The sequence below is a fragment of the Mycteria americana genome, chromosome 7, assembly GCF_035582795.1.
Source record: "Mycteria americana isolate JAX WOST 10 ecotype Jacksonville Zoo and Gardens chromosome 7, USCA_MyAme_1.0, whole genome shotgun sequence".
Taxonomy (NCBI): domain Eukaryota; kingdom Metazoa; phylum Chordata; class Aves; order Ciconiiformes; family Ciconiidae; genus Mycteria; species Mycteria americana.
In genome coordinates this window covers 19,381,894-19,402,468 of record NC_134371.1, presented here as the reverse complement: position 1 = coordinate 19,402,468, position 20,575 = coordinate 19,381,894, and the positions used below count along the sequence as shown (strand labels likewise).

The 20,575-nt window shown below is 38.8% G+C and overlaps 1 protein-coding gene across 1 annotated transcript in view; it reads right to left on the bottom strand.

Annotated features, from left to right (window-relative positions):
- The window catches only part of SPHKAP (SPHK1 interactor, AKAP domain containing), a 74,195-nt gene that overhangs the window by 31,020 nt on the left and 22,600 nt on the right, over positions 1 to 20,575 (bottom strand). The window contains 1 exon segment of the mRNA XM_075509104.1: positions 16,608 to 16,718. Within this exon segment, the coding sequence (XP_075365219.1) occupies positions 16,608 to 16,718 (111 nt within the window).

Below are 20,575 nucleotides of genomic sequence, written 5' to 3'. Positions count from 1 at the left end.
TTAACTATAGGCCAGATTCTGCTAAATAACTGCACCAAAGAATGTAAAATATCTAATGGTTTGGAAAACTGAGCTATTTAACAATGAAACTGAGGTGAAAGACTGACTCCCTGCAGCCCTAAATTCCGATTGTCTTGGCAGTCTCTGCCCAGGCCAGTCTCAGTAAGCCAAGAAATGTAACTGCCTGTAGTCTACAAAGCCAAACAGATGCATTCTTTAATCTTATAAGCAACTGAAGCAGGGAATTATCACAATGTTGGATATATGGAGAAGACAACATTGATGGTGCATTACTAAATGAATGTTCAGATTTCTGGGACACTTGAGTATTTGCCTACTATTTTTTTAACACACCTAGATAATCTCATTTGGTACAGTGTTGTTCTAAACTACCATAAAAATAAATTATTTTTCCTGAAGACATTTGTATGTCATGTAGAAGCAAAAAAAGGCGATTAAAAAGTTATAAGTATTTAAATCCATTCTGCTTATCTGTGCATGTCAAACAGCTCTATGGTGCTCTACAGGCATTTTCAGTACTTGAGAAAGATGAGGAAGTAAATGCTGCTAAGCCTAATTTAAAAATGCAAATAATTTTGCTGAACAAAGATGTCAAGTGAAAATATTCCATAGCAGTGACTATGAGAGAATGATCAGACTCAAGTTCCACCTGCTCCAGGTCTCTGGGGTGTATGAATGAGCAAGTCTTACCAAAGCATAAGTATATCTACTAGCTGAATAGAAGGAGTAAATTGTGCGTTATACAACTAGATATAAGCTGTTAGATAAGAAGCTAAAGCAGCAATATCTGGAAAAGTGTATTCGTTCTTTTTAAACTGAGTGAGCTAGTTCTTTCTTACTTGCCTCTACTACTCAATAATGTTTATCACTTCATTATGATACCCAGTATGGTTTATTTTCCCTCTTTCGTAGTATAATGTTAGCGTGCATAATAGTTTAGCCCGTGTTTCTCATTTTCATACTGCCTTCCACACAGTGGGGCAGGTCTGCTACATATTGATGTCCCCTGGTCTTGGGTGCCTTTGTTGTGGACTACAGTGGGTGAAGAAGGAATGGGGAGGTGGTACTTTGCGGGGCAGCAGACAAAATCAGCAGCTCCATGGTTGTCACACCTCTTGAAATGACTCCTGAAAAATCTCTACTCAAAGCCTTCTGTAGAAAGGATTTCAGGACTGGATCCAGTGGGTCAGAAACTATTGTCTCTAGATTAAAAACAAGCCCCTTTGCTCCACTGGTTAGTGAGATCCTTCTGTAGTAAAAGCACACCTTTCTGTATTTTCTCTCTGCTTTTGAGAAAATGAGGTGGGAGATAATGAAGGAAACACGCAGGTCTGATGATGGGTTTTGACTGAGCTCAGTTGTATGATAAATACGCATCAATATAGACATTAAGAACAAAAATCAGGTCTGTAAAATCTAACTGATCAGGATAATGCCCTAAACTCTTCCTTTTCCCCACCAAGCCCATCCTGGCCTCAGTGCTTCTTCTTGCTTCCTGGGTCATAGATTAAATCTTTAAACCAAGACCATCATGTTTTCTCCCCTCTGAAAAGGAATGCCTCATGCTTCCCTTAACAGTATTTGCATTCTGCACACAAAAGATCCAGCTACAGCTGACCAGTGTTACAAACAACAGAAATTACAGCTTTATAATGGATACGGTTTGGTGACAGCATTCTTAGCTTCATGCACTTTGTTGTCAGTGTTTAACAGAGTCACTCGGTAGAAATCTCTAGATTAAGTTACAGTACAAATAAAAAAATCCACTTATTCTGTGACTGAACAAGTTTGTTCTTTGGAGACTTTTTTTCACATAAAACAAACTCTTAGCAACTAGCTAGTGGTTTCCACTGCAATTCAGAAGATAACATACCCTGTTCTAAACATTGAGTTCACAACACATGGCATAGGCTCTAAATTCAGCAATTTATAGTCTCTAAATACAGCCTGAAATCTACTAACCTACATTAGTTCAGTTACACAAAGGCCAATGAAGATCAGACACAAACTACTAGAAAAACAGTAACACGAAAGCAGAAAAGCAGAAATGTCAGTGCCAGGCTTCTCAGAGTTGAGGATTAGCCCAGAACAGCAGTGATGCCCCCTGCTTTGTGTGTCCCCTCTTAACAGTATGCTTCAAACAAAAGGCTAATTGCCCAACTTCACCAGCTCAGTCTTTCGCTGTGGGCTTTGTTCCTGCTGTGGCTCACCAATCTCTCTTTTCATGATTTCTGACTAAAGTTCTATAATAAAGATAACATATAGTTGCCAACAGCTTCAGTCATTTTAAACTAAACCTTTCGGGACTGACCGCTGTTTCTGCTGAACGACACTTGCATAGCATCTGTCCGCTCACGTGTGCTTTACAAATTCCAGGGCAGCTCTGCCCCAGCTGTTAGACAAGTTATAAATAGGTAGAGCTCTGAAGCAGCAAGATTACTTGAAAAAGAAGAAATATTACACGTTCTTGTCCTTACGAAGTGGTCTGGAAAACAGCTGATTTTCTGATGTGCTGGGATTAGAAAAGTCTGCTTACCTATGTATTAACATTTCAAGGTTAATTTTTCAGCATCTTGAGGTGTAAGCTCTGACTGCCACTTTCCCTTCAGTAGAGTGTTTATGAAAGCATGGCTTTGTTCTTTTTCTCTGTTGTATAAGCAAGGTTCAGTTCACACTCAGCTGGTGCACTTACAATCTCCCAGTTTCATCTATATTCATGAAACCTGTAGGAACTTTTACCTCTGGGACGTCTGGCCTATTGTCAAATTAGATAGATATCATCCAGCAAGTTTGAAAGTGACTACAGATTGTCACATGGAGACCTTGACCACGTGTACTCATAAGCTATGTCTTGATTGGAAATGAAGATCTAATCTCTAGCATGCAGAATGGTAGCGTTGTGTGGCATGTCAAGCACATCAGCTACCAGACTCCTGCAAACTGCAGGAGTCACAAGAAGAACACTGGTGGGGCAGAAGCACCAGTTCCTCCTTCTCCCACTGTCAGCACTGGTGGCAACACGGTCTGTCTCCTTATCAAAGCTACCCACCCTCCAGCCTTCTTTGTTCTTCTCACCTGCCTCCCACAGACCATCAGGGCTTAAAATTTGGCTTGAAAAAAGCTGAAGCCCAATGCTCAACTTCTGCTAATGGAGTCTGTTGCTGTGGGAGGTTGTTTGACATGGCTCCTTCAAGACACCAGACTCCTCTGTCTTTCTGTTTAAGCCTCTCAGAGCCATTGGGGGAGGCTCTGTTGCCAAATGTGTCCCTCAAAGGAGTGGGCCTGTAGGTCTGTCTGCTTTTGCGTAAACAGGGGTTTACTTTGGTGCTGCCCTCTCTTTCTCTCTACCTATTTTTAGAGAACTGCTTTGTGTTAGCATCATAAAAAAAAAAGTGTCTTCTACGATACCACCATCTCGGATCCCACAAATTTTTTGAAAATGAAATCATGAATCACCATGCCTACCGTGCTTGCAGAATGTGTTGTTCAGTCACATTAAAAAGATTCTTCAAGTCAGTTAATTTGACATCTTAAATATATACTCTCAAAACCCTAAATGCCACTGCATAATTAGAAAGAAAGCCTTAACTGAACTTTGAAATTTACTTTTCCCCCCACTTCTCCTTTATTTACCCTCCCCTCAACTTGAATTTGCTCTTTCATTGCTCTCAGTTGAGCCTGAAATTATTTCTGTTGGTAAACAGGCAACCAGAAACCATAATTATGCTTCTTTACTGAGGCTGTAATACTAGGTGTTCTCTTGATTCTTAAAAAAATATTTAATCAAACTAATTTAAATCTAATTCAACTAGTTTGTCAAACTATTTTTATGCACACAAATCCACAGCTGCTTTGGGACAATGTTTTGCCTAATCACATGTAGGTTTTGACAGATTTAGGTCTTGCCCCAGTTGAAGTCTGATCTATTGATTTCCAGAATCCAGTATGAAATAGTAAAGATAAATAATTTCCTCTCACAGAGTTGTTCTCACAAAGTTGCCTCACAAAGCACCTTTCCAGGGAGAAAAAAAAAGGGGTGGGGGGGAGGTACAGATATTAAATTACTTATCTTACCCAAATATATTGTTTAAGAAGCAAGCTGGGAAATTCTTTAAACTGTTCATAATACATATAGAGATTTTAACCGGGAAACCTCATTTTGGTGGATTTGATCCTGATTCTTCCCAAATGCTTAGAAAAACTACTTAGAAAAATATGACTCTACCCACATTTGCATACCATCAGTTAAAAACAGCATGGAATATCTCAGTTAAACATCTTCTGCTACAATCTGGAGGAGGCAACCACCGCATCAGAATTATCGAAACCATCCCTAATCCCTGCATGTCAGGCAGAGGTGCCTGTACTTCTGCACACTCACCCATTCTCACAAGCTCTGTATTCCCAGAGCCAGACCATACAGCTGCTGAAATCATGGATGTTTTTCTACTAAGTTAAATAGCAGCAGATAGAAATAAAGATCTTTCTGTCCATGAGTCAATTGGATTATTAGCTTTATCATTACCATTTTTAAGCTCTGCAGTTTAAAAAAATGAGTTGTTCGTTCCACATACTTATTTGTATATGTGGCTGGAGAAAAAATACCTGAATAACGCTTTTGAGGGGTTTAGAACAAACCCCTTAAATAAAGCAAGAATCTCCTAGCTTTCAATTTCTTGTATCTGAAATGAGGAAGCTGGAAATTAAAAAGATTTTCTGGTCTGAACTTTCTTCTTCCCCTAGACAAGCTTCTACCAGGACAAAATCTGCTTTCTTCAGAGCCTTCTTAAACCTGTAGGTCCAGAGCAGTGGTGCAAATGGGACTGTGAGGGTCCCTGACATGCTTTCTGTGGCATCATCCCTACATTGGGCTCATATTTCAGAAAGGGGTCTGGAAGCTCCTACAGTGATGATTAAAGTCAGGGCTTTTGTAGCTCCCAGTTTCTTTGCAGAAGAGCAAAGAGATGAGAAATCCTGGCATCCAGTTGAGGATTGGATTGGATGTTTTTGGAAAAGGAGCTAGAAACCTCAGCCTGAGCCAGTTTCCTGCAATACTATCAGGAGTGGCATTTTAGGTAATTTCAGTAACACTATGTGGTGTGGTTCCTGACTGTTTTCTAACTTATGCTGATACTTTGAGAAAGTAAATATCTTTACAAACCAGAAATCCCTATTCCTGCTTTTGCTTACCCCTGGTAACTTTCTTAGTGCAGCTAGGAAAAAAAAAAAGCCATATGCTAACACTGTGATGGTAAAATGGATGTTGTATGGACAGCTGTAGTGGACCTTTCAGTTCAAAGGGCACATGAACATAAACATTGTCTATACAAGGTCCTGAGTTCTGGAGAAGAAAACACCTATGCACAAAACACTCAACTGCAATTAGGTGCAGCTTACAGTGGAAGTTAGATTTCATGCTCTGAATGCTAAGAGCACAAAGCTACGCAGAAGAAGTTCCAACCCTAGTACGTTCTTCAAGTTCTCACACTGTCATTGGGCATGTGTGTTTATCTGTGTAATAAACAACTGCTCATTTTACTTAACAGAAGCTTTACTGCTGCAGCCAGCAGCAGACTGAACTGGAACAGAGGCAATTAGACAAGCTGCCTGGGCGCAGACGGTCTTTGCACTCACTTCAGGCACACTCACAAATTTCTCAGCTATTTAAGGATATAACTGTGCAGTCACACACACCCCGATGAAGAGGAAATGAGGATTATCTGAAGTAGGAGTGTGCACGTGTGGCTTTCTTGTGCATAGAGTTTCATAATGCCTAACATGTGACCTTCGTTCAGCTTCCTTCTGGTTTTATACTGTGCTTCTTCAAAATGCCTTCACTCAGAGCAGTGAGGCTTGTGATACCTACAGTATAAAGCATATAAAGGAAACAACACTTTCCTATGGTTTCTGGGAAAGAGAGAGATCCCAACTGTTCACAAACTGCTAGCTGAAATTTGTTGAGTGTCAGGTAATATTCTATAGAGTGTTCTCCCACTTTTTTTTTTTTTTTTTCCCCCCTGTCATTACTGTTATTTAGCCTCCTGTTTCTCCACCTCTGAGTCTCTTTGGGAAGAAGGCAGGATTTTGTTTCCTGCCTTGCTGTTGAATTGGTGTGCTGTTATGGGATGGCAGAAAGTAATTGGGTAATTCCTGTCTTTCCCTTCCCTGAGCATAGAGATAAATGCCTACTGAAGAAGGATGTGTTATAAGGATTGACATCTTTTTGCAGATATCTGAGATATTTCATAAGAAATAAGGAAACTGAAAATTACCAGTTGTTGCTTTTATGTTGCAGTTATTTGCTTTTAGATTACAATTTCCTTTCCCCCATTGACTAAATTTTGGTGACTTATTTTCCCTGCCATTGGCTCTCATCACTTCTTTTTGGAGTCATTAACAGTTATAATGAATATGCATAGCTCAACTTTTTGGTAGATAGGAGACTGGGAATGGTATAAGAGATGTAGCTCTCTCCTCCAGACATGGTAGAATTTAATCCTTTATATTTAAATCGTTAAAGAGGATCTTGAGTTGGAATATGTCTTATATGAGGTGTTTGGAATAGCCTGATAGCGACTCAGAATAAAAAAGCATCTTCTGGAAGACAGAGCTAATTATCCATTAACATTTGGATGCAATGCTTGTCTCGCATTAATTTCCATGCTTGCCAAAATGATTCTGGCAGAGGAACCAGCTGTGAAATGTAGAAATAAAAATATTAGTTTGGAAGTACTAGATATGCCACGTAGCTGCTTGCAAAAGGATGTACACAAATGGAAATGTGAGGCAGCAGTATTACACAAGTGAGAGAATTTACAAGTGATAACCACAGAGTATGAAGAAGCTCAGGCACACCATCTGCACTGTAATCTAAATAACTCAAAAGGCTTCATGACAGGTATCCCTCAGCTATACGGTGGTACTTTCCTTATCTCACCAAAGTGAGATCAGGTTACTGCAAACCATCAAAAAATCCATCCTTGTCAAAGTAGGACCATGGCACTCTACTGACAGTTTCTTTGCCCAGACCTTCAACAGGATGCAGAGCAGGTTGGGGAAACATCAACTTCAAGCCAAGTCTGGGCCTTCCTTCTGTTACACAGTCTTTCACATGATTAGAGAGTGACAATTTCCCTCTCTAGCTGTGAGTGGAGAAAGTCTTTTCTCCCCTTCTTGCCCTGTATTTTCACTAGGACAGCCACAAAAATCACATTAGTCCTTTCAGATTCTATGTAAAAATCTCTCCCATGAGCTGCACAACTGCTAACATGCAGATGAGGTTTCCAACTGCTCTCCTTGCAAGCCCTAATGGAGCATTTCCAGAAGCAGACAACCCAGTATATACTATCTTCTGTGAGTCACTCAAGTTCACCTAAATAAGGTCCTGATGTGACCTTCCTGTGTCTCCCCAGCCCAGGCACAATTCTTTTTAGGTACACATTATACTTTGTCAGAAGAATGTGTTATACTGCTCTCCCTCCAGCATTTTTAGCAGTAATGTACCTGAAATTTAGTCCCAATTACTCCTCAGAAGGTGCATATCTTTGACCACTTGGTAGATTTATGGGTCTTGATATTTTAGAGACTATCCCTATTTTAATGGCTGGACTGCATTAATGAATCATCCCGAGTCATCTCTTCATAATCCGTTGCTTCAAAAACAGCTGTGAATATTTTCTTCCCATTAAGGCTTATTCCTTTGGGTTTGATGTAATTAATTGTCACTTATGACTTAAAGAAAATATGCCAATAAATATTTATGCCACATGCACCATCTGCTTTCTCTGGTGCCCTGTATACTTAATGTTTACCAAATTTCTATAAGCCTCACACTGCAATTCATGTTAGAGGGAGCCTGTGGTTATAACAGCAGCAAGCAGTTATAGATGTCCACTCTGGAGGTAGCACAAGAATCCCATTTCTTGATAAAGCAGACCATGGAGGCACTGAGAATATGCCAGTGTGAAATGCTGAAGGGGATACAGCTGCAATAACACACTTGATCTTCCCAGTGTTTATTTATAGCTTTGTCAGGGTAAGGATAAGCATCCGCTTCTCTTAAATAGAGATAGGAAAACACTGCTGTATGACAGTATCACAGAGGGACAGGAAAGAAGATGGCAGATCCAGACAGAAGAGTTCAAGTCTGAAGTTACAAGGAAAGAGAAGAAAATCTATCGTCAATCTTCCTCACCCCCGAATATTTTGGCAGCTGAGGCAGCTTTTGGATGCTGTATAAAATACTTGTCTGGTACTGAAAATGTGGAAATACAACCCTTTAAGGGCATATTTAATTTCTGCCTTCACATTAGCTCATATGTGAAGATACATTTTTCAGAGCCAAGTATGTACAAGAGCAAAAAGCGAAACATATTTTACGGATTATACAAGTAATCCTTTCAGTGGTCTTTTAAACTAGTGCTCAATCTGCCTGCACTGGGCTCCATAAGGCAGAGAGTAATTGGTGAAGAGGAGGGGTTTTTATTTCTCTCTGCATGTGAGAGAGGGGCTCTCTGGAAGGTACAATTCCTTAGCACAGCAGCATGAACACCCACACATGCCTGAGAAAGGACTAAGACTCAATGCCACAATTTAGCCTGCAGTTGTTGATTCTTGCTCCTTGTCAGGATATAATTAAGGTATCGTCAGGCTGAATAGGAAGATGGGACTTAAAACTAAAAATACCTCTAGTAATTATTGCTTAGATCTGGAAAGCAACAGATGGATTTTGATTTCTGAAAGAGACAATGCTGTTCTTGAAGATGGTTGAGTAATTACTGATTGAAAGGTAAAATAAACACTCTTGTAATCCCCTGTCTATATGACATACTGCTGAGCGTGTGCATGCAACCTCATGAGGGAGGGCAAACATCTTAGCATGTAGGTCTGTCTATTTCATGCAGATAAATAGGACTTTGCTATGATTACTAGAAATGTAAATCTTCATTCAAACACAATAAAACAAAACAGTTCTTTCAGCTATGTATGGTCACTGTTCAGGAACACACATATGGTTTTGATTTTTAAAAAGCCACCAAACAAAAAAAACCTCCTTTGGGATTCAAGATTGCACTTCCATACTTGGCTGTATAAAGAGCCTTGTTGACTACTACCAATCCTGGGAAGAAACATCCTCCTTTCTGAACTCCTGTAAGACTAGAGCTCCACCCTTCAGTAAGGGCATGCTTTCATTCTTTGGAGACTCTGGAGAATATACTGGAGATAGAGGCCTTGATTAAGAGATACAAAATGTCCCAGTGCTTACATTTCAACACCCTGACCCAGTGTCTGCACTATTGTTAGCAAGTTACCTGGAAGTAATTCTAGTATCAAAGACTGATGTTAAATACAAATCTGTATATTTGTACCTAAACATCTAAAGATATGGAGTGTCAAATCTTTAAAAAGACTTGGGTGAAAAAATGAATGAAAACCACTCATAATCTACTTTAATTCAACTGAAAGCTGCTCTCCTTTTTTCCCTCAAAATACACCTTGCCAAGGATTTTCCTTTCTGCATCTGTTAGCATTCAGTTTGAATTAATTTGTGGGAGCTGTTTCCTGGATGTTTTTGTTCCATCACTTGAGTGAGCACTGCCATTTGTCTGACAATACGATGAGATGATTCAAGGAAGAATTGGCCAGAAAAACTAATTTCTTAATTTCACAGTTACTTTTCTCTCTGAACCGACTTACTGCATGTTTGTACAAATGCCAGGGCAGTAAAAAAGATGAAGTAGGGGCTGGAGGAGGAGGTGAGACCACAGAAGCCCTGATTTGACCAGCTCAAATTAGTGCGTGATGGCATCCTTAACCTCCTCCTGAATATGTTTAAAAGCTTGATGGCTAAACTGCAATGAAATTGACAATGCTTAGGTACCTGCTTAGGACAGCGAAGCTATGCAGTAGCAAGGTAAGCAGCCAGTTCTGAAAATCCAGCTGCTATAATGGCAAAATGACATTCTTCATTACCTCAGTAAACAGAGAGATCATAGACAATGTGATCCATAACTACATCACCTGTTTGCTTTCCTAACAATCTGTTTTATTTCTCACCAAAGCAACAGCCTTGCCACCCTTCACTAATATAAGCATTGCTTCCTTTCCTTGAGATGCTAACGTCTGTCTCCTAGACTGGGTATGTTCTCCTGTACTCCACTAACCAGCTAACAACCCCAAGCTGCAATTCTTCCTCCTCCTGCGCTGTGGATGGATTAGGGTTCTTCCACGTGGCATAAACCCACCCAGTTGCTGGTTACCGTCTCCACCATCCCCACTTCCCTAGTCATGTCCTCCACTCTCCTTTGTTCTACCACCAGCACTCATCAGACCACTTGGAGAAAAAGTGCAAATGGCATGGAGACAGACAAAAGCAGCCAACAATTAAATGAGAGGGTACTTTAACAAGACTGAATTTGACTGAAGTTTGGGCTGCTGTTCTTCCCCTTTCCCTCTACTCTGGCAATGTGTTCCTGCTGCTCCCTTGGGCTGGATCTAACCAATATACAACTGCATATGTCTATGCATATAGCCTACATTATATGCATACTTGTATGGAGTATTCTGGTGTGAGCATTTATGTTGTTACAGAGTAGGAGTACTTGCAAGCAGAAAAGTTGCTGGACTATTTCAAGAATGTTTCAAATCTTTAAACCCTTTATTGAAACTGTTCTCTCACCCATCTGCCTGCAAAGCCAATTTTTTTCCAGCTATAAGGAGACATAAAATGATTTTAAAATGAGCTTTAGAGCCCTTGACACATCCTGATTCTTTAAAAAGTGGTATCTTGTTATGCTAAAGTAAGAAATGAGCACTGTTTTTTATTGCCTTGTTTTAATTGAAAAGCAGGGATTTTCTGCCTTCCATATCTATCACTGCCATTTAATAGTGTAGAGTTTGTGTTTCTACTTCTCCAGGATACTTGACAAAAAGTTTGCAGCATTTCTGCCAAAGTCTGGAAATCCCATTACCCCTCAAGTGGAGGCACACTGCTTGGGAAGGGAAGGGTGTATTTTCCTAGATCAGTGGTTCTCAAGTTTGATTCCTTGTTAGGCCATGGGGAGTGGGAAGGCCTGCTTCCCAGCCTCCATGTTGGGACAGGATGGTCATGTGAAGAAGGAGAGGGCATGATGTTGCATTTTGTGGGGAGATTATTGGAGTCTGGGTCCATTTTGAGAGAAAATCTTTTTTCAGTGCAAATATAATTTCTAGTGCCTTTCTATCTGTTGTTGGTCTAGAGTGTGAAAGTCCAGAGAATTTCTGGAAAATTCACTGCTATGATTTATGCATCTTGAGGTAAATGAATGCTGAATGTCTTGCAGGACTATAATACCATCTTTTTTTTTTTTGGTTTTGTTTTGTATTGTACTTTTTTCGAAATAACTTTTTTCATCAAGAATTCTTAAAAGACAATTAAGATACATCTTGAGCAGCATGGCAATACGACCTTAATCATGCTGATGCTTATTGCACAGGCATTGGAAAGAAAAATGTAAAATCTTAGGAACTTCTAAGAAGAATCATAAATGACTTTTCTGTGTGCAAGATTAAGACTCTTCCACTTTCTTCAACTTCTGCTAACATAAGCCAACCACAAATGTTCAGCACTGGTAATTAAATAATCTAGATCTTTGGAGCGAAAGTAGGGACAAAGTATCTATCAGTTTTTTTCTTTTCAAATGAGGTTTGCTTAAAAGTGCGTCCAAAGCAGGGAACATTTGATGTAGGTCCAGAGAAAGATAGTTGGCAATAATGGAGTGGACAAAGGTATATATATTCATGTGAAACTACATTTATTTGATAAGGTCTCTCCTTGGGGTAATAAGAATGTCACATTACAGATATTTTAATTAGATTTATAAGTCACTATGTGCAGCTTATGAATGATTATGTCTCATGAATGCATGTATTTTGTTCTATTAGGTGGATTTTGATGAAGTTATCATTCAGTGGAAACAAAAGAAACAAGACTTCTATAATTAAATGACCTTTAAAATTTATACTATCTAATTATGATATTAGCATGAAACTATGTATTCTAATCTGCAGCAGTAAACTGCTGCTAAAGAGTATCATTGTTAATTTAACTAAGTTTAATATAATGTTTAGCAATTAGTCAGTCTCTGAAGAGGAAAAAAAACACTCAAAACATCAGTGTAGACAAAGAAGTTCTTTGAGGGAGTTTAACCTTTTTAAGCAGACAGCATGGCAAAATCAGATAGGGTCTTCTGAAATAAGGAGGGTAGCACACTTCAACCCAGGGATGTTTTAAAGAGAGCTGGTAGGATGTTTTATTCCAATACAGAAATGAAAACAAACAGTGCTACTACCTAGGATTTACCTTCACTCTCTCCCACTGTGCCTTCACTTCAAGAACACAGAAATCTGTTTCAGCTGCCCCTTCCTGCCTAGCCTCTGCAGGAAGTCTCCCTAGAAAGCCCTAATAACATAAGACAGTTAGCCCTGTTCCCCTGGACTCAATCCCAGTGTATCTAATCTGATTTCCTAAATGTAAACACAGAATTGGACAAAAATAGTATGTACAGAAAGTAGAAAAGGAAAGTTAGGACAAGACAATCTTTCAAACTCTGTTCACATCATGCTCATTCATTATACATATAACACTTCTTTTCATAGACAGCTCACCAACTTACCGCTAAGTTGGCATAAAAATGGAGAACAGACACCACATCTCGCTATTATTTCTCTGTATGATTTCTATTGTTCGATCTTTGCAGAAGACCAGAAACATTGGATTAAATATGAACACACTAACATTTCTTCTATTATGGTGGGCTACCAGAATTTGAAATAACAATTTTCAGAGCTCAGGAGATTTCCAACTTAAGCAAATATGAAATACCGTTCCTCTAACACAATTTATTATTTTCATATCATAATGGCTACATTTTCATTAACCGGTTTGGAAATGAATGGACTATTACATGTACCAAAATACCTGTTCTGCTTAAAAAAAATTCTCTCTTTGAAAAAGTAGTCTGCTATAACTGAGTGAAATGTTTAGTGTTTTAATAAATCAATGTTAGTATACTTGGTGAGCATATGTAGGACAGCCATGAGTCTATTTTTACTTGTACTAACTGTGCTAATCTGTAATGGGACATAATGAATATAACATTTATGAAAGCTACGTTCATATGGTCTTGTTGCATTTTTAGTTACAGTAAGATTAGACCCCTTATAACTAAACATGAACTCTTCCAAATGAAAACTGAACACTATAGCTAAATGTATTACCAGCTATCTTTGGGAAAAGCAACCGTTAATGATATAGAACATTTGAGATTTCTTTTTTCCTTCTGCAAACCTAATGACAACTTTCAGAGGCAGTTTGATTAAAACATCTCTGGCACCATTGGCAACAGCAATTTATAAAAGCTTCTACATGAAAGAGAAGATAGAACATATTTTCTGCTACGGGCAGTCTGGTTTGCTTGCTAATTGAGAAACTGGGGAAACTATTCCATGTTCATACCCTTCTTCCTTCCTCATTCCTGCAGCTTCTGCTTGTTTAGTGTCGGTCATTGGAAAGGACTCAATGAAATGCTTTGCAGGTTCCAAGTATGATACTGAACTAATGTTTAAGCCTTGCACAGTGGTTAAGTATTCCCTGTTCCCTGGTTTGCTCATGTACTGTGCACAGCCAAATGAACCACCTATGTATATAAGGTGGGTAGAGCAATTCGGGGGGGGGGGGGGGGGGAAGTGCTTACACGCTGATCTACATCTCACGTTTGATGAGTAATGTCAAAGTTTTCTAGTTTACTATTTGTATTTACATTAGTTGTGCAGCTTTTTAGGCACCCAAATTAAAATTCTGTACTATACTACCACTCAGAATAAATTAACCAGGAATATGAACAAAATGTCAGTTCTGCTCATAACAGTTTATGAGTAACTTTTAAAAAGTAACTCAAAAGCATAACTTCCAGGGACAGATCAAGAACTAAGCTTCCAGGCCACCAAATACCTTTTCTCTTGATGTAAACAGTGATGTTCCAAAATAATATTTAATTTTTTAGCTTCTAAATTAATGGTCTCTATATATGATATTTTAATTTCACTCAATATATTATTGTGCATTCCACTTCAATCTCATTAATACAAAATTCTTTCAATGTAATCTCTTTTCTTCTACAGTGATAATTATAAATTGCAGAATCAACTAGGTACTAAAATTTTGCTTTGAAAATTTCGAAATTTTCTGTGTGTGTAGAGTTGGCACTGTATTCAGAAAGCCATACAGGGAAAGCTGACTGTCCTATATGCACACTATGCAAGGAGTAGGCGATGGGAGAAGATGACTTGGCAGACCTTGTTTCAAAACATATCCTAATATTCCTCTCATGTAAGAAAGGAGTCAGTCAGGGTCTTGTAGTTTAGGATGGCTTTAGGAACTGTGGGGCAGTTCCGTATCCTGGAAGCCTCATGGAGCACCTTTGCCCACCCTCTGCCTACAAGCAGAACTACACCATCACACTGTAGTAACACAAGCTGTTTTCTTAGGAAAGAGCTTTGTCTTGTCTTTTCTTTGACAAAGAGGGGATTATAAGAAAATTATCACCTTGCATGACTTTGCCAGGGAAAATTGTGGGCATTCATCACATGTGAGATTTGGGTCTGTGACTTGCTGAAACCCCTTATCTCAGTATCTCCTTTTTGCACTGTAATGAAAAGTCATTTCAGTACTTCCGCCTCTTGTCTCACATCTGCAGAGTGGTAAGAGTAATGCTTATTTTCCCTACAAGGCGACTGACCAGGCCTAGATAAAACCTGATCTGTGCTTTCAAGAGGAAAAGTGTGTATCAAGCAGCTATACTGGGTATTTTTAAATCAAATCTGAGTATAGTCTTGCTTTAACAAGCTGTCTTTCCTTGGTAGCTCCATCCTATCAGAGACAGATATAATTTCCTATAAGATTCAAAGAAACATGAAGAATAAAGTCAAAGCTCAACATATCAAAAAGCAAGTCATAATTAATTTTCATATTATTATTTGGAGTTATCATTTCGTCTGAGAAAATAAGCCTTTTTTTGGGATAGGAAATACCAAATAGTAAAACCAAGTGACTGTGGTCAATGTTTTTTGCATTAAAAGCAATCCTTTCCTATATCAAACAACAAGGATACCACTGATTACCTGCCTGATGACCCTGTTCTGGCTAAGAATGTATTCAGGATACTGTTCAAGTGACAGCATTTCAGCTGCAATTGAACAATGTACTTCCTAATACTGCAACCCTTTTGCTTGGGAGAATACATGCAGAATGCTCAAAGAACAGGAAACTGCTGTCTGTCTAGTTTTGTGAATCTAGGAAATTAGTATCACTAAACATTACTCCTTACTATCCCCTTCCTTGTTCCACCCAGCGTCATCCAAAATAGGCACAGGAGTCTGTTTAGTTTCTCACCTTATACTTTATATGGTTGCTTACTAGCACACTCTGATGAGGTTGTGTATTTTGCTCACTCTGCCTTGTGGAAACTGATAATCCAGCGGACAGCATGACAGTGAATTGAGCCCTATAACCTTTGACCATATTCCTAACTTTTAACTGCTGCAATTATACTGTTGTATCACTTCTGCTGTTCTCAAGCATGCTGCATCACCCCCAGGCAAGACACACAGCCTCCAGTCATCACCACTATGGGATGGAGATTCAGTTTCTTGATAGCAGGCGCCTGGGTTCATCAGCTAGACCTGAAATGTCCACGTCCTTGAGGGAATCCCAGCAGACTCCATAAGAGCCCTCAGCTGGTCTTTAGGTTATGTGCAGCACAAGCAGTGCTGGAAACCTTTCGCCTGAGATAAAACTGCTCTTTTCTAAAGCCCTTGTTGGCTCACTGGGGCCAGGGAGTAGCAATCAAATGGGATTCCAAGTAAGGATCTGCTCTCCCAAGTCCTTCATCAAATAAAACACTATTACAATCATAGCAATGTACTTCCATCCAGTTTTATGTAGATAGTGGGTAAAGCAACATAATAACTCCTATTTCTTCATGTATGCTCTTAACCAAAAGATGTTTTTAATTGCATTATAACCCACAATAGTGAGATTTAAATTTCATTTCAAATGTAAAATAATTCTGTTTGAGTCCTTTAGCAGCTTCTCATCTAATATGGAAAGAGTTTTCTTTTTAATTGTATCTCTATGCCTTCAAGAACATTGAGCAGCCTTTTAAACATCTGCTCTTTCCAACCTGCCGCTTAACAACTTACGTTTTGGAATAATTTTCTCTTTGGCTTATTTTTCTCTCTTGTCAGTTGCAGACTATGAACATAAAAAAATACAGAGGGCCACAAAGTCTGAAGGCCAAATGTGGGGAAACCTCTGCAGTAATCTTTATTAATGTGCTCTGTATAAAAATCTGTATGCGTTTTTGCTTTGTATGTTTGCTTTTAACAGAAAGCTGGAAATTACAGAAACTACAGATAGATTGCTATAATTTCACTGTCAGTTAGTTATTGACTTTTTTTAATTTAACATGTACTGTGGTTGGCCCCACACCCTACCCAAATAACTCTCAATGGACTTTTCCCCAGAGGAGGTTACAGTGAGTACTTACTGAGGCACAGTTGCTTTCTGACTTGTCTTCCAGAAAGCCAATTTGGCATGGTGTCCTCTGATTCTGCAGCCAGTAGTCTGTTGATTCTAGCAGACTGTTACTGCAGAGAATCTGTTAAAATAGTTAAAAATAGTTAAAATAATTAAAAAATGTACTCAGTCCTACTGTGCTTTGGGGGCCTGAACTCTATTGTTGTAACTCAAAGGAAATCTTGCCTACAAAATTTTGGGGGGGCGAGACTGGGACCACTATTCCTTTTGGACCTGTCCGGTTAACGCACCTTAAATCAGGTGATTTATATATCCCCTAAAGTATTAGCCTATTTTCTTTCAGAACTGAAAGTCCTTGGAGATACTTGAAGGAGATGCCTAAACCCAACAGTTTTATTGGAAAATATTGTTAGGAGTTTTGTTTTGTGATAAAGTGATAAACATAGATGTTGGGAAAACTATTTAATCATACCAGAGTGCACAAACTTGCAGCCTTTATGATTTACTGTATCTCTCGCCACAACAGATCAGTACTATTCATTCTGCCAGCAGCCTCATTTCTGGGACTGCCTAGCCTACAGACTTTCTTCTTAAACACATTTTTCTGCTTTCTGAGAAGCTAAAGTACTTAAGACCTGCTGTAATGAGTACTGAGCTCAGTCAGTACCCTGAGACCAAAACTTTGCGTTTAATCTCTCTGGGTTGACTCAGTCCTACAGCTTATGCCACAAGCTTTGCTCAAACAAAACCAAAATGGGGCTACAGATATCTGTAGACTATAAACAGGCAAAGCCAGTTTTGCAAGTCTGATCCTTAGATCAAACTGATTTCCTTACTTGCTGCCTCTGCACTAATATTCTTCCATGAAAAAGAGGGACCCTTAGTATTTTAAAACAGCTAGGTAACAGCAGGAAAAGAATAGCTGCAACAATGATGCTACTTATAGAACATTTTATATGGCTTATCGTCTTCCCCAGGCAGCAATGTTAAGAAGTATGTTTGTGAAATGGATGTATATTTTATTTGTACTTCTTGCAATTCTTGCATTACATGGAAATAGGCTGTATTCTAGCTCTTTAGCCTTTTATTTTAATAATGATATTTTAAAATATAAATTTGTTGTTCTACTGGCAAAAAAAAATCTATCCACAGTACTTTCCTTTACCTTACTGCATGTTTCGCATTAACATACCTTCGTCCTACTTCAGGAACACTTGATCCATAAGCCTAGATCCCTTCCTTAGGAAGAGAAGTGAGAAGAACTTGTGAGGCCTCTTCATTTCTCAGGGAAGATGAATGACTGTGGAAAGCTGATTTGGCCAGTTGACACAATTTTCTAATACTCAGGGGCAATCCAGAAGTAAGCTTATTACCACCCACAGACTAACACCCACTCTAATTTTTATCTTTCTGGCAGAAAGCCAGTTAGATAGTTAATACTGCACTCCCTGTATTATTCTATATTGATTTCTGAATAAAAGTCAGGAGAAGATGGATGAGAAGGTAATGGGGATCACCACAGTCCATAAGTTTGGCCTGCTTCAGTGCCCTTCTTCGGTGCCTTCCACAAAGGCTTTGCACCTTTGTGGTGGTTGTTTCTCAGTACTCCAGCCCTGCTATGGGTTTTCTTCTAAAGAGCTTCTGAATACAAATTTAGGGTTAACAAAATACTCAGAAAAAGCACTGTGCCCAAAGACTTTGTTCTGAGAATGACAAAGGCTCATGAATGCTTCACATCAACACCAGTCTCTTCTTGGGGGCTGCTAGCTAATCTTGTTTACTAGTTGAATGACTCTGCACTCAATAAATTTTATAACCTCCTGCCTCAGTGCAAAAAGATTCCTGTCACCATAACTAACACTAATACTAAATGGGGAAAATAATATATTTCATATCCCAAAGAAACAATTTCCTGTTAGTGTTATAAACTGTTCTTTTTTTTTTTTTTTAAGAAATGTTTTCAAATGTGGAAATACTGAACCATTTTAAACTGGTTGATAAAATCTAGAATTAAGCAATTTTTTCTTCTTTTCCAAAATTACCATCCTCCAAGGCTTTTATGAAGACATAAAGAATTGAACATTTACATACATGCACACATACACATATATATCTACATATATATATGATTTCAGATTTCATCTGATTCTGGATCTTCTCATCCTCAAGGGTGAAGTTCTAATTACCTGTTAAGACATAATTTTGCATACATAGGAAACAGTTCTCTTTAGCTCAAATAGCTTTTGCTGTAACAAGCAGTCTTGTTTCATTTCCTTAAAAATCACAGTGTCTTTGTCTTCAGCCTTAATCACTTTAGATCTTTCTTTCCCAAATCTCACAGTTTCTGAGAAACTGGAATAGACAGAAATTATCATGCAGAAACAAGCTTCAGAAATCCTTGGTACTACTCTTTGTCTCATGAGGACTTGGTGTGCACACCCAACATTTCAGAACAGCTAGATCATAGCAGATATATATTGTAGATGATAAACACATGAAATGAGCTGGGCAGTCCAAACTTCACCTAGTTTTCCTTCTGTGGGATGTTAAATGACCCTTGGTAGCTCTATGTTTCTTTCAGAGGATGTTTTTGTCAGGAAGCAAATACTGGTAAAGCACCAGCAGAAGAAACAACTCTCCTGAACAAATGTTTCAGTCAGGTCAGGTCATAGTTGCCAAGCTTGGGTCACTCCAGGGTGGTTTATAAGTTGCAAGGCTTTATAGTACATTTAATTTTTGTATGCAGCTTCTCATAATAGACTTTGAAGTCAAGGGTAGAAATTATTACAAGGAAGTTTTGGACAGCATGTGACTTTTAAGTAATCTCAAGAAGATGAACAACATTAGTAGGATGATGTTTTCCCTGGGCCAGATTCTGCTCTCATGTGTGCATAAGTAGTTCTGCACATGCACTTGAGAGTGCAGCCAGAAGTGTGAAGAAGGGTGCAATAGACATAACATTTTTACTACTGGAGGTTGGCGAAAATAATTTGCAGCAATTTGCATTTGAAGAAGACAGGTGAGAAAAACAAAACCAGATACACTTGAGTCCACGCAGCAGAAGCTGGCGGAGGTCAGCAATCTAAGGAATACACATTGACCCAAAGTCATCTGGAAAGCCTCTTGAAATTACTCAGAAAAGACAGTGCTGTGGGAAAGGGAGGCATGCAGGAATATGTGGGAGAGGCCTCCTTGCGTATGGTCTGGTTTTACACATATTTGAATGGTGTTCAGGAGACAGAAAGTGACATTTGAGTAACCAGTGGCAGGAATGAGGGGTAAACTTTGGATGAGTTTAAACACTACCTTATGAAATGCAAATTTCTGCATTAGGACCATTACAGCCATGTTATTGCTCCGAACCTGCCCATTACTACTTTGGAGAAAGGATAATTTGGGCCACCCCACAATGCTTATCACAGTAGGGTTACGCATACCTGCTATGCAAAACTGCATATCTAGAAGCTATGTGAGCTTTTGGGCATATTTCTTTGGTAACAGACAACAATATTATCACTGTCAAAGACAAACATACAGTAAGAATGAATGTAATACTTCTTACAGCATCTTGCTATTGTAAGGCAATTCTCCCTGTTAACTAGGTGCATGTGTTTATATAAAGTGGGAGTTTGCATATGTATTAAAACTTGCTGGGATATTCATGCTTTTAAAGGAATATACTGAAGTCCTTATAGTAAAATAATGTATGACTGCAATGATCAAAAGTGTATAAGCTTGAAGGAGCTGGCCTAAATTAACAGGGGTAATGAATTAATCAAATGCAATGTGAGAACTGGTATTCCTCAGAGATGTAACTCTACCAGTACATTCTGATTGCCATTTTTGCATTTACACATATTTTCAAAATATACTGAGCTGGTATGTACCAAAGGATAAGAAACCTAAACCTGTACTACTTCAGCTGTCAGTCAGCATCCTTCTTTTATATAGCCTGCACTTCTAAGGCAAACAGTATCA